The following is a 15,000-nucleotide window of genomic DNA, read 5'->3' as shown; positions in this document are numbered from 1 at the left end:
AAAACATCTGAAGACCTGGCAGCCAGCCGGCTATTTCCAGCCCACTGACTCTGGCCGAGGGAGAGGGGCGCGGGGGGGGGGGGGGAGCTTACAGCACAGCTTTGCTCTAAGAAGTTCAAGCTGGGTTTAAGAAGGTAGGCAAAACAATAGATGGTGATCAAGTAGAGAAAAGCTGCTGAACTACGATGTACCATTGTTTTTAGAAAACCGACTGTGCTAATAGACAGGGTCAATATTTGAGCATTAAGGATTTATAAATTAGATTAATCTAGGTATAAATACGACCTTCAACCAACTCACTTGCACTGGAGCAAGACTGCACTTCCAAGTCGCTCGCGTCACACACACGCACACACCCACAGTTTACAGTTTACACAACACCGCCACCATTACCACCGCAGCCCGACCGCATCTCTCACCTGTCTGCTGCGTGTGATGCAGGGAGGTCACGCTTTTACTGTGAAGTCTCCGATCGGTGCCGTTGCCGTTGGAATACTTGGCGTCCGAGGCGTTCCCCACGCCCCCGTTCCTCTTGACCGAGCCGGAGCGGGACGAGACGGGCATGAAGGTGGGGTCCAGGTCCATGATGAGCTGGTTCAGCTGGTCGATGGAGTTGTCGATGTCCACCGTCAGGGACTTGAACTCCTCGTCCCGCGAGCGGTTGTTGTTGTTATTGTTCATGGCGGGCCGGCAGTCTTCGATGACCGGCGCCGTTTCCGTCGTCGCCGTCGCCGTCGCCGTCGAGCTCGTCGTCGTCGGGGTCTCCTTGAGGTTCTGGACCGTCGCGTCCCTCCCCGGGAAGACCGGTTCCTCCACCGGCTTAGGGGGGCTGCTCCCGGGCTTGCATGCCAGGAACCTCGGCCCGTTGTTGTCGCCGCCCCCTCCTCCGCCACCACCCCCACCGCCTCCTCCGGCGTCCTCGCCCACGTAACCGAACTGCTGGGCGGCCACCATCTGCTGCTGCCGCACCCAGGAGTGCGTCGAGTAGCTGCCCTGCCTGAAGAGCTGCTGCTGCTGGGCAACCGCCGCCGCCGCCGCCGCCGCCGCCAGAGCACTGGGGGCCGCCGACGCCACCGAGTTGCTACGGTTCGCCAGGAAGCCCCTCCTAGTCTCGTAGTCGTCCCCGACGACCGGCCCAGGGTAGTGAACCTGGTTGTGGTTGTGGTGCTGGTGGATGATATGCTGCTGGTTCTGGTGTTGGTGGTGCGGCGGATGCTGGAGCTGAGTCTGCGTCTGCGTCTGCTGATGAAGCTCCTCCGCCCCGGGACTCCCGAAGCCGTCGGACAGAAGTGAGTTCTGGCTGCTCTTGTGGAAGGAGGACGACAGCGTGCCCAGGCTGTCCACGCTGTGCAGGTCGTGGCCCGTCATCATCACCTCGTCGTCCAGGATGTCCGTCTCCCGCTCCCCGGGCCCGGGGTCTCCGTTGACGTGCGCCTGGTGGGCGGGGGGCGGTCGCTGCAGCGCCGGCGGGAGGGGGTGCAGCCTCTGCTGCAGCGCGGGCGCTCGGGGCCCGCGGTCGTCCATCTCCTCCGGGGAGGGTTCCTCCAGGCCGAAGCCGCTCAGCAGGCGGTTGAGCTCGGCCTTCTCGTGCCGGCTGGGCCCCTGGCCGGGCTGCTTGGGGGCGGTGGTGGTGAGGGCGCTGCTGACGGCGGGGGTGGGGGTGGTGACGGTGCCGGTGCTGTTGGCGACGGGCGCGGGTCTGTCCGTCCACAGGGAGGTGCTGGAGAGGCCCGAGTCGCTGCTGGCGGAGAGGGCGTGGTCGCTGTGGTCGGGGCTGGAGGCGGCGGAGGTGGTGCGGGCCCCTCGGCCCAGCGTGGCCCCCGCCGCGACGGGGCTCTTCTTGGGCGCTGCTCTGTCCTGGCCTAAGCCCTGAGAGCGCGGCACTGCAACGAGAAAAGACGCGGCGCCTCACGCGGTCAGAAGCTATGGAGCACGGAGGGGTAACACCGTGCACGTCGCCACTACACACACACACACACACACACACACACACACACACACACACACACACACACACATACAAAGAGACAGACTGCAGTGGTGTTGAGATGGTACACTTTGAGCGCGCTCGCACAACTATTAATGTTAACCATCGACGAAGCCATGATCACAGTGAGGGGATGGGATGGAGCGGACGCATGGAAGGGGACGGAAAGACCCCACCAACACAAAGCAGACAGGGACGGACACACGGACAGAGACACAATGAATGTTTATTTTGCGTGTGTTTGTGCATGATTCATGTCACCCCGAATCAAATAGAAACGGAATATTTAAGGAACTTTCAAATCTCGGCTGCCCTACCAAAAAAAGCTTTCAGTTTCTCTGGGAAGAGCCCTGCTGAGGCAGTAGTGTGTGCGGGGGCGCCGTCGGTGGGCCCCCGCCAGAGCTGCGGAGGACCATACCTGTTCTGCTCTGAGAGCCAAAAGGCTGTGGGGAGTCCAACCGTAGCATTCCTCACCCGGCTGTGATTAACCTGACCTAGCCCCCCCACGCAGCCCCTGGCCTCCCCCACACACACACACACACACACACACACACACACACACACACACACACACACACACACACACACACACACACACACACACACACACACACACAGACGCACACACACACACACACACACACACACACACACACACACACACACACACACACACACACACACACACAGACGCACACACACACACACACACACACACACACACACACACACACACACACACACACACACACACACACACACACACACACACACTCACACAAAAACACACACACACACACACACACACACACACACACACACACACACACACACACACACACACACACACACACACACACAACCGCCCCCGGCTCGCTCCCTTGACCTCCAGCATATGTCCAAACAACCTCCTTAATCCCAGGACACAGAGTGAAAAGAAAAAAAAATGAAAAAAGAAAAACACAAAAGGTCACGTAGTCATCTGCGAGCCACAGACAACAAATCAATCGCTGTGTCCTGAAAACAAAAAAGAACCTCTGAAGAGATCATGAAAAACAAGCCGGGGCGTAGCAGGAACCCAGCACCTAATAACAGGGCCCGAGCCCTGGCTGCTGTCTGTCTACCTGGAGTCCAAGGGCATGTAACGCTGTGTGGCTGTCACTCAAACCCCACAGCCTGGGGTCGGGACAAAGGACAGCAGGAACACGATTCTCATGCGGAGCCCCTCTTCCTAACACCCTAAGTGCCGGCCTTTCAGCCAGGCCCTCACCGGAGGAGCCAACACCAGACACGCATAATAAAGGACTCCCCTGCCTCGACCCTCCGCGAGGCTCCTGTGCTGCTGATCACCTCCTCCCTGCACTCCCCTCCCTCTCCTCTCCCACGGCACACACTAAGAAAACAACAAGCTCGACTGGAGCGGAACTCACAACTCACACAGGGTCTTGCCGGGCCTGCTAGCGCGGCGCGGCGTGGGTCAGAAGCCCCCTAGAGACCCAGAGTCTCTCCTCTACGATGCTCCCCTGCAGCCCAAGGTTCAGACGCTCCTCAGGAACAGTGGTCTCCCCTTCCCTTGACCCATGTTTCTCCCCTCTCTCTCGCTCTCTCCCTCGCGCGCTCTGTCATCGCTATGCCTTCCGCCTCTCTCCTTCGTGGCCCCTCCCCCCCCCCCCCCCCCCCCCCACCTACTCTATGCTCCCCTCTCAAGGCCCCCCCAGTCTGAATCCTTGGAAGAAAAAGTAGAAGAGAGAGAAAGAAAAGAATGCAGCGGCCGTTCCCCTTACCTTCCCCTCCACTGCCAGGTGAACGCAAACGAAGAGCCCGTCCGAAGTCGCCTCACTCTACACATGCTAGGTCTTTCTCCTCTGTTCTGGTTAAACAACACTGGCCAGGAGAGAATGGAGAGCCTCACAGAGTTTAACAGAGTTGGGCTGGCTTCCCTACTCTCTGAGCTACACTGAAGGTGAGAGTGTTTGTACTCCACACAAGGGGTGGGGGGGGTGGGGGGGGGGGGGGGGGAGTTGGGAGTGGGGGAAGGGGGGGGGGCTTGAGGTTTCCAAATATGGGCATAGGAATGTAAACAAGTGGGGCGGGGCTTATCGTGGAGGGGAAGGGGGGCGTGGAGGGCGGTGAGGTGGGGGACCCCAGTGCGAGTTGTAACCCGAGCTGTGGGCTAGTGTGAGGGGACTTGACTACCCCGTTCAGGGAGGGAACGGGGGAGAAAGAGAGAGAGAAAGAGAGAGATGGGGAGGGAGGGGGTAAAAGAAAGAAAGAAAGAAAGAAAGAGCAGAGAGAAGGGGACCGGGAGATGAAAACAACATTCCTGAAGCTGCAGGCTCGTTCACACTGTAAAAATACACTTTTTAATTAGAAGCCTGGCCCTGCCTCCTCTTCCTCCTCCTTCGTCTTCTTCTGCAAGATCGGCTCGTCTCATGGAACCCTGGCGACTGGGTTGTTTCCTTCGTACATTTTGTGCATCATAAAATTACACACTTGCCATCTTCATGAATAACACCCGCATGAAACAGATGTGGCCTCCAACCTCAATTATGGGGTTGAACAATTGTTTTTTTTCCTCTCCGGTCCAGAAACACAGTCATGACCACAGTCCATGCGTCGGCAACCGAGCCTGTTTCAGGTTAAGGAGCCGTGAGCTGGTTACTCAATGCTAACCTCCATTACCACGCAAACTGAATGAGAGTCTTCCTGCAGGCTTTGCTCGGTTCCTATTGTGGCAGACGGAGCCACAGCGCAAACTGAATCTCTTCCTCCCTCTCTCTCTCTCTCTCTCTCTCTCTCTCTCTCTCTTGTTCTACCACACAAAGGTATGTTGTAGTTCTTATTCTGACTGCGTAATTATTGTGCAGGTTTCAACATTCTCCGTCATTATGGCCGGTTCAAACACTCCTCTCCAGTATGCCAGCCCTGAGTGAGACACAATCTTAATAATCACCACAAAATGTTTCCTTTTCCCTTCCATAACTAGCCATTTGCTGTGAGAAATTCCAAAAAAGAAAAAATGTGCTGTTTTGTTACTTTGCTTCATACGGCCAATAGGATATCTATAAATGACCTTGATTGAGCAAAAATCCTAGGGAGATAATTCAAAGCCATGAACGATGAGAAACCTTTTAGGCTACACAATATCTACTCAATAATATACGGTTATCTTTACTGTACCGACAGCGATATGTTGTTGTTTCTCTTTCTTCTGACAAATGTACGTTGTATATTGTAAGTCGCTTTGGTTAAAAGCCTCTGCTAAATATCCTAAATGTAAATGTAACAGTGTTTCACATTTCCATCTAACACTAACCGACTTAAGTAAATCCCTAATATTCAATTAAGAATCCCCAAAAAAATATTGAGCGAGGCTTTGGCAGACCAAAAAAAAAAAAAAAGGCCAAAAGTCAACAAGGTTCACTTTAGCACTGCAGTGGGAAGCTGCCTTTAATTACCAATCAGAAGAACAGTGGAAGTGGCAGGGGACTGGGAAGTAGATACAGAATTCCAGCCAAGCTCCTATGAGTCTTAGCGGGAGCGGATTTAGAGTAGACGTGGGAACACAAGATTGTAAACATCCCACATGAATGCGAAAAAATAAAATAAAGAATGAAAGCAACTCTTTGTTTCCTTGATTACTTTGATTTCGTTTTATATCGTCACTTATATTTATTGAACCCTTGGCTCTTTCATTACATGGCCGTTAATGTGTAAGAAATACTATACGAGCACATGCATACACCCCCCCCCCCCAACATCACAGGCGTGCACGTGTCTGCATGAGCGTGTGTGTGTGCGTGTCTGTGTCTGTGTGCATGCGTGCGCGCGTGCACACGTTGGTGCGTGCTAGCGTGTGTGTGCGTGTGTGTGTGCGTGTGTGTGTGTGCGTGTCTGTGTCTGTGTCTGTGTGTATGCGTGTGCACGCGCACACGTTCGTGCGTGCCTGCGTGCGTGCATGTGTGTGTGTGGTGTCGGGGGGGGGGGGGTTGTATTTATGACACACAGAAACACACAATTAGCCGGTTTCGGAGGCCGAGCGTCGAGCCACCGCTGGCTTATAAAGGGCTGCTGGGAACGGGCTGGGAACAGGCTGGGAACACACTGGGAACACGCCGGGAACAGGGTGGATCCGGGGTTCTGGTGGCTGCGCCGGGGCCGTCCGGGCCCTACCCCGGGCCCTATTCTGGGAGCCTGTTGTGAATTCCGTGGTCGAGTAAAGAAGGATTGGGAGAGCGGCGACCACAGCCTGGCGCCCCGACATAGTGACTGGGCGTGGAAGTGTGTGTGTGTGTGTGTGTGTGTGTGTGTGTGTGTGTGTGTGTGTGTGTGTGTGTGTGTGTGTGTGTGTGTGTGCGTGTGTGTGTGTGTGCGTGTGTGTGTGTGTGTGTGTGTGTGCGTGTGTGTTTTAATGTCAATGTGTTCATACGATTTATGGCCATGGTTGTCTTATTATGCGTCGGCACCAATTATAAAATGAGGGATTTGGGGTTTTTGTGTGTGTGTGTGTGTGTTTTCAATCACATGTGCCTGCATGTTGTTATGTGTGGGCTCCTGTGCATTAGGTCTTGCAGATGCCATTCAACTCAACCTGCCAACTCGCCATTCTTCACACACACACACACGCACGCACGCACGCACGCACGCAGGCACGCACGCACGCACGCACGCACGCACGCCACGCACGCACGCACGCACGCACGCACGCGACGCACGCACGCACGCACGCACGCACGCACGCACGCACGCACGCACGCACGCACGCACGCACGCACGCACGCACGCACGCACACACACACACACACAAACACACGCGCACACAATCCCCATCATTCCGTTAAACTCATCCGCTCTCTCCAAACAGTGTCTTGCACAGAGCAGCACTATAATCTCAGCAGCACGAGGACTCGAACTATACGGGGCCCTGGAGCGAGGGCCAACATCCTCCTCCTCCTCTATTTCCCCTCGCTGCGACCACAGAGGAGACTGTTTTCTATAGGACTAGCTGGGAATATATACCCCCCCCCCCTGCCGCCTTTATAGCTCTCCACGGTAGCCGCATAAACCTCGAGCTAGCTAGCTACCGACGAGCACACATATGCTGATGTGATCATGTAGCAGTCACCGCCCCCCACCCACCCGGACTCTAATGATAGTAGTGGAGAGGCCAAGCTGGCCTGAGCAGTGGACAGAATCTGAGTCATTGCCATGGTAACACCCCAGAGAGAGGAAAACAGTAGAAGGAGTGTATGTGTGTGTGTATAGATATATATATATAGAGAGAGAGAGAGAGAGAGAGAGAGAGAGAGAGAGAGAGAGAGAGAGAGAGAGAGAGAGAGAGAGAGAGAGAGAGAGAGAGAGAGAGAGAGAGATTGCTGGACGTGAGATGATGACAGAGACAGATGGAGCGACCTTGGAGAGAGGCCTGACAGATCATGCACCATCGCCCAGAAGGTTAATGCCGGGGCACACAGGTGATAACGGTGTTAGCTTTGGCAGCCCAGCGGTAGTTGTCGTACCTTCTCCGTCACAGATGTCCTGGTACGAGTCCAGCGCAGGATAGGGTCGGCGGTGTTGTAGTCCACCATGACATCGGCACCGTTGTGCCAACGATCGGCATCTACAGACAAAAGAAAAGAAAAGTAAAAAATGCATTATTAAGCTACAAAAACCTTCCCAGAATGAAACGCTGCAAGCCTAGCTACCAGCTTTGAAAATAACCAAAAGATTTTTTGTCTTTATAATTTTTTTTTTTTTTTTTTTTAGAAGGTGAATTCCACTGAGAGACACATTAAAACAAGGTCGGATATGTATAACACATGTATCTAGGAGATACACCCCCCCCCCCCCCATGAACAAACATCAACACACATGGAATATCTATCGGGTGGGTGTCACATGAGGCCCGCTCCAGCTCACTGTCAGCACACACTTGACTCTCGACTTCCTGTCTCTGCGGGAGACAGGAAGCGGGGGGGGGGTGGGACAGTATGGAGGAGGAATGCCAGGTGGGAGAGGAAAAGCCCGGCCTCTCTTAGTTTGTATCTCTTCTCTCACTCTCTGTATGTCTTTCACTTTTGTCTGTCTGTCTGTCTCTGTTTTGAGATGCACTCTTCGGTGTATATCTCTTTGTCTCTCTCTCCTCTCTTTCGCTCATTGTCGGTGCATCTCGTCGTGTCACTCAGTGTCTCTGTAGCCTTGTTTCAATCTGTCTTTGTCATTCTGTCTGTCCGTCTCTCATTCTTCGTCTCTCTCTCTCTCTCTCTCTCTCTCTGTGTCTGCACCGCACAGTCTCTCTATCTTTCGTTTCAATCTCTCCGTCTCTGTTCTTCCGTCTCTCCTCCTGCATCTCTCCATCTTTCTCTTTGTCCCTCTCTGCGTCTGCCTCAGTCTCTCTATCACCGTTTCAATCTATCCGTCTCTGTGCCTCTGTCAGTCTCCCCCCCCCCCCCCCCCCACCCCGCTGTCCATATATCTCCCTAGTAAATGAGTTCAATACCTGGGATCCTCTCCGGGCCCTCTGTGAACACCAGCTCCACTCGGCCGTAATCCGGAAATCTGGGATCTGCAAAGTCAACACATAGGAATGCCGTGAGTGATGGCTCGTCCGACGCAATGGCGCAGCACAATTCAAAGCAGGAAAAAAAAAAAGCCCTGAACACCGTGACACATCAGAGGACAACAACATTAACACGCTACCTTGAGATCCACACTGGTAGTCTAATTACTTCAGGCCGTGTTTTGTGTGTTTGTTATGTTTTTTTTTTTTTTTTTTTTTTTTACTACTGGAGCGAAGAGGCGCTGGCGGCTGCTGGATCGACAAGACATGCTGGGACCCGTGGTTTCTCTTCCCCTTCTCCCACATCACGGACGTACCCTTGTTGGCGGCCTCCATGTCTTCCTTGTCGAAGGACAAGCTGTAGCCCTGCACTGCTCCCGTGTGGAACTGCAGGCGGAAGACCGCCTCGCGCTCCGACGTCACGTCGCTCTTGTGGTAGCATTTGATCTGTCAGAGAAAACAAACGCAACAAACAAAAATGGTGGGTGGGCTCAGTGAGAGAGTCTTTAATGGGGACTGCTGGGAGGTGAAGGAGAAGGTGTGCTGGTGGTATTGCTTTACGTCCCAGGTGACCGCTGTATGCATCTCTGAACCCTTACCATGATGTCTCCCTTCAGCAGCTGTGCTGGTTCCAGGGGAATGCACAGTCGGTCCCTGTGGCCCGGTCCGATGTGACTGTAGGAGGAGGAGGAGGGAGGGAGAGGGAATAAATCCATCACATCATGGAGAAAAATCGGATGCAAAGAAAGCAGTCGTGTGAAAAGATGGCACGTAGAAAGCTGTCATAGAAAGATGTCACGTTGAAAGATCTCACACGTAAATAGATGAGGAAAGACATTTTGTAAGAAGACGTCAGCTGTGCTAGGGAGATGTGATGGAAAGATGTGACATAGAAAGAGGTCACATGAAATGATGTTAGATAGAAAGACATCGCGTGGAATGCATCACATATAAAGCAGTCAACTAGAGAGACATCCCAAAATAAAAGCATGACATGAAAATACACTGCAGAGAAATACATCCCGTAGAAAGCCATTACATAGAAGCCACATAGAAATACATAGAATTGAAAGATGTCATGAAGAAAGACAATCAAATAGAAATATGTCACATAGAACTATGAGCCATCACACATACATAATGCGAATACTCTAATCTATGAATGTTTACTTTTGCATTATTTGGCAACCTACTTACTAGACCCCTGAAGAGTAGACAGCTTGCATTCCCTGGTACACTTTCAGGTAGGGACGGCACACTGTAAGAGACACAGGGTTTTAATTCAGCTTGTCACTCATCGTCGGAAAGGAACACAAAACGCTGTCACTTGGAACATTTCCCGGCACTATTGTAATCAATATTGACAAGTTGCACTGGGAATCAGAACCAAAGAATGCATGTTGCTTGGCTACCTCGATTGATGCAGAGCCTGTGTGTGTGTGTACACAATCATGCCAAACAGATACACAAAGGAAAAATACGTGTGACTTTTCGTACGATTGTGTACAGTTTGCGGCTAAGCCGGCTGATGGGAGATAAGCTCGTGTTTTTCAAGGGGAAAAAAAACTTTTTTTTGTTTCACAACATAATGACGACTGTGGCCGTCTCGCGATGCTGAGGCAAAACATCAATTTATACGGAAAAAAAACCTGGGCGTGGATTCCCTCGGGCTTACTGAGACACCGTAATGCAGTTCTCTGCAGTTTTGTTTATGTAATTCAGTGTGTCTGTGTGACACTCACACACACATACACACACCCACACCCACACCCACACCCACACCCACACACACACACACACACACACACACCCACACACACACACACACACACACACACACACACACACACGGCAGAGAGTTTGCTAGTGAGAGAGAGGGGGAGAGAGGGTGTGTTTATATGTTTATGTGTGTCCCACGGCAAGAAAGATACAAGCCACCTACAAAGAGTTACATTAAACAGCCCAGATAAGCCTATATTCTGTTTATTGCTGTGCGTCTCTGATGTGGTTTGTCGTCTCGAGCAGTCTTGCGGTGCTAATGTCTTCGCGTTCATTTGGAGCGGGCTCCAGGCTTGATCCGTTTGCAGTGGTTGAACAGTAAACATGGCTGTCGGAGCTGTTGTTGTGTTTCTTTCTTTTTCTTTTTTTTACCTCCGCTGGCGTCAAAGTTTGGGAGGCCATGAAGAATGATGCAATGGAGGAAGAGCGGCGAGGCGTTGATCTTCATCGACCCGCTCAGGAGGCTGTTGAGGATCCACACGTACCTGCCGGTGGGGAACGAATCGGAAAAACAAATGAACGAAAAGAAGCACGAGTAAAAAAAACAACAACAACAGCAACAGTCGTCCTAATGCTAACAGATTAGCTTCACAGCGCTCGACTGAATTCCCATCTGCTTCCCATTGACACAGAAAACCGGCAACAGACCCAGAATATGAAATACAAAATGGCCCTTTATATTGTCACTTCAAGAACTCCTCTAGTCTGACTGCCTCAAAATAAACAGCCTGAAACAATCCGTACTGCACTCAGCTCATTGCTCATTGGACTTTTTGTTCTGAACCAAAAGTTGTTTGTCTGTTTGTTTGGCCCGTCTTTAAACTTGGGTGCCCTGTGAAAGGCATTACTCTCACTGTTTAGGGACAACATAGCCTCATTATATAATTCATCCTAATGTAATCTTCACTGCGTAGCTCTGTGTGCGTCTCAAGACACGCACACGCACAACCCGTGGGGTTGTGCGTGTGCGTGTCTTGAGACACACACGCACTGAGACCCGAGGCGGGAGCCGGATCTCACCATCCATTCGGGACACAGTTTCAGGAACTGTTAAAGAGAAAAGGAACACCCTTCTGTGTATGTGTGTGTGTGAGGCTGAACTGTCTGGCCGCAGGTAGCTCTGTGAATGAGTCACCGTGACTCAGGAGCCCATGGCCAGGGTTTAAGATTACCAGCCGGCCACCACGAGATCCCATTCCCGTTCCCAAAAACCCGACCGTACAATGGTTTGGTTTTATTTTTTTCGCCCCGCTTTTTTCGAAGTGTGTGGGCAGGAGAGGTGGGGATTTTGGGCAAAAACAGTTCATAGTCATGCAGTCTATTGTCGCGATGCACACAGGTTCTGTGACAGGAGGGTAGGTGTCACAGCTAGGGACACCAAAGGGAAGGGGCCGTGAAAAAAAGAAAGAAAAAAAAGGGACACTCATTTGAGTACAATACTGATAATTACAATCTTGCACGGTATTCTAGGAGAACAGTAGGGCTTTGAACCCGGGCAGGGTTTCAGAGAGTAATGCTCACGCGGACGCTAGGGCGGAACGATACGGGTACAGAAAAACACTGATTGTGATTATTTGGCAGAGTTTACAGCACCTGTAAAAAAAAACGTTGGTCGTTGACTCTGTATTTGTAAAGCGAGTCCAAGCATTTCCCAACATTTTAATAAAATTGGCCTTGAAATGATCCTGATTGTCTGCAGGGGTGCCCTGATGCACACACACACGGGGGGGGGGGGGGCGTACCGTTTCTGGGAGGGGGTCATCAGAGCGGACACCTTGTCGTCGTAGTACTTCCTCATGGCGAAGCGGTCCAGGGCCTGGTCGGCGCTACAACAACAAGAACAGCAACAGGGATTCAAACTACAAACCCTCTGCTGGCTTCTGAACCTGGAGTCATGAGTACAGCCCCCTCCCTGCTCTGCCAGTATCATCATCATCATCATCCTCATCCTCATCATCATCAAATCTAGTAGCCCCCCCCCCCCCCCCCGGAAACCGCCGTAGACACGTGCTGCTGACTCAACCATGCAGACAGAAACAACCACACACACACACACACACACACACACACACACACACACACACACACACACACACACACACACACACACACACACATACACACACCCATTAAGAAACACCTACAGAGACACATATTAGGAACACAAAAGGCATGCATGTATGCACACACATGTGCATGGGCACACTCAAACAGGCACAGGCATATATGATCACACACATGAACACACAAACATACGTGTGAACACAAACACACACACACACACCCACACACACAGTCACACACACACACACACACACACACACACACACACACACACACACACACACACACACACACACACACACACACACACACACACACAGTCAAACAGTCACACACACACACACACACACACACACACACACACACACACACACACACACACACACACACACACACACACACACAAATAAATAAACACACGCGTGGCGAGTGGGGCAAGAGGGGGAAAGTGACGAGTGGGGGACGGGGGACTGGGGGGGGTGGGGGTCCAACAGGGAGAAGAACAATAGCCTCCTTAAGCCAACACAGAGGGGGGACAGAGGACAGAGAGAGGCCAGGAGTGTGTACACAGCGCTGCCATTCCACCACGACTAGAACCAACAGGGGACCTTTGGGCACCGGCCTCCTCTCTCTCCCTCGTTGTCCCTCGCCCGCCCATCTATTTTAGTGTAAATCTCCCGCTTTTGTTCCACGATCTCTTCCTGTAGCTCGTGGCTGTGCTTTTAGTTTGTACCTGCCGCGACCCCTGACCCCCGACTAATGCTTGATTCCCGCTCTCTAGCTCTCTCACTCTCTCTCTCGCTCTCTCTCTAGCTCTCTCTCTCGCAACACAAAACAAAAACAGGAAGTCAGACCTGGCTGGCCAATAGCTGTCGTGGGCTACTCACAGGGGGCATGGCTGTGTGTGTGGAAAAGATCTACTTGGGCAAATAAGACCAATACACACACACACACACACACACACACACACACACACACACACACACACACACACACACACACACACACACACTCCCTGCTGGGGTTTCTTTCTGTTTGTGTTGAAGAAACGTTTGCCCTTGTTTTTGATTCTGGAAGTGGGATTAGACAAACAGAGCTTCTAAATCTCTTGAGCAGACAGCGGGGGAATATCAGAAGCACGGCCGCCCTTTGTACTTTACGATGCTAACCCTAACCCTGCTCAAACTACGTCGGTGTTGTTTTCTGGTTCCCAGAATACAATGATGAAATCTTGAATGCAAGAAATTGCATTCAAGGACACCAGGGCCCAAGGTCATTAGTTCTGGGTTGATTCATGCCCGCACCGTAAGCAGTGAATCATTGTGAATAGCTGTGGTTCTTCCCTTCCGAATTGACGCTTCTTTTACTCATCATCTGACTCACTTTGACCCCAAATCTCAATCTGTCAATGGGGTTTTCTTGCGGTTTTTATATTATGAGCAGTTGAGCACAGTGTTTGCCTGCGGTCTATGGAACTAGGAGTCCTTTCCAAGAAATTATTTTTTGGAATAACATTGGAATAAAATTGGGCCAATTAAGCCATCAGAACATAGGTGCTCATTTCAAACAATTATATTTCATGGCAAGACCATTCAAAAAACAAAAACGCAGTAGATACCATCAACACTAATAGTTGTATTATTTACCTGGCGGATATGTCGGTGAAGTGGATAAACGATGAAATAACCACTCCAATCCGTCCCTTGCCGCCCTAAAATCACACAGAAAATTCATATTTACTACTTTGCATGCACATTAACAATCTTCCCATTATTGTGAATTCATAACACACCATGAACATCGCTCAAAACGGCTCTAACACACTAATGGCACCTTTCAACACAATAACGGCCAGCACGATTCCCCTAGTGTACTAATACTAATACAGCTAGATGCTGTTTTGGTGCTGGTGGTGGTGGTGGGGGGGGGGGAGGGGCACGTACCCTACAGTGGATTACCACCACGTGCAGTGGGTCAGTATTCAGCCACCCCTCCATGGCCTTGCAGATGGTGCAAATCTTATCCAGAGGCGGAGCGTGCAAGTCAGGCCAGCCCGTGTCCAGAGTCTGCAATCACATGCGTACAAAGACGTTATGACACATGCACACACGCACACACACACACACACACACACACACATACACACACACATAAATACACATACACAATCTCGACAGTGGCTGATGTGTAACCCCATCGGTGACTAACTTAGTGATTCACATGATTGGTGAGACAGAGATGGTTCAATAATATCCACTCTAGTCTCAACAAGTCCACCCAGCCCACCTAAGGGAAGGCTCTTGATTATTTTAGTTTTTTTATCTGTGTGTAAGTGGGTTGATATTCTCATCATGGATGCTTGTTTTGGTATTAACTCTTGGCTGATGTCAAAGTTAAGCGTTCCTTCGACCTTAGTACCTTAGAGTTAATTCTGGACAGGTCGGCTCTTCTCTCTGACAGGTTGATAGTCTAGAGAAAACACACAGAGAGAAGCCGGTGAGATAACACAGTGAACGTCTCCCCTCTCGCTAACCTTAGATTCATCAGATTAGTACCAACAAACACCAAAACCGGCTCGGCCAATCAGACGGAGCAGACGCATCTGAAAAGC

General features: G+C 51.4%; 1 protein-coding gene across 1 annotated transcript in view; it reads right to left on the bottom strand.

Moving 5' to 3' along the window:
- The window catches only part of LOC132462750 (tensin-3-like), a 33,334-nt gene that overhangs the window by 10,548 nt on the left and 7,786 nt on the right, over positions 1-15,000 (bottom strand). The window contains 12 exon segments of the mRNA XM_060058473.1: positions 420-1,883; positions 7,507-7,536; positions 7,539-7,607; positions 8,487-8,552; positions 8,864-8,993; positions 9,146-9,221; positions 9,744-9,804; positions 10,698-10,810; positions 12,068-12,151; positions 14,036-14,100; positions 14,333-14,455; positions 14,808-14,858. Coding sequence (XP_059914456.1) covers positions 420-1,883; positions 7,507-7,536; positions 7,539-7,607; positions 8,487-8,552; positions 8,864-8,993; positions 9,146-9,221; positions 9,744-9,804; positions 10,698-10,810; positions 12,068-12,151; positions 14,036-14,100; positions 14,333-14,455; positions 14,808-14,858 — 2,332 coding nt within the window.

The sequence above is a fragment of the Gadus macrocephalus genome, chromosome 8, assembly GCF_031168955.1.
Source record: "Gadus macrocephalus chromosome 8, ASM3116895v1".
In the NCBI taxonomy this organism is placed as follows: Eukaryota; Metazoa; Chordata; class Actinopteri; order Gadiformes; family Gadidae; genus Gadus; species Gadus macrocephalus.
This window is presented reverse-complemented; position numbering and strand designations above follow the sequence as displayed.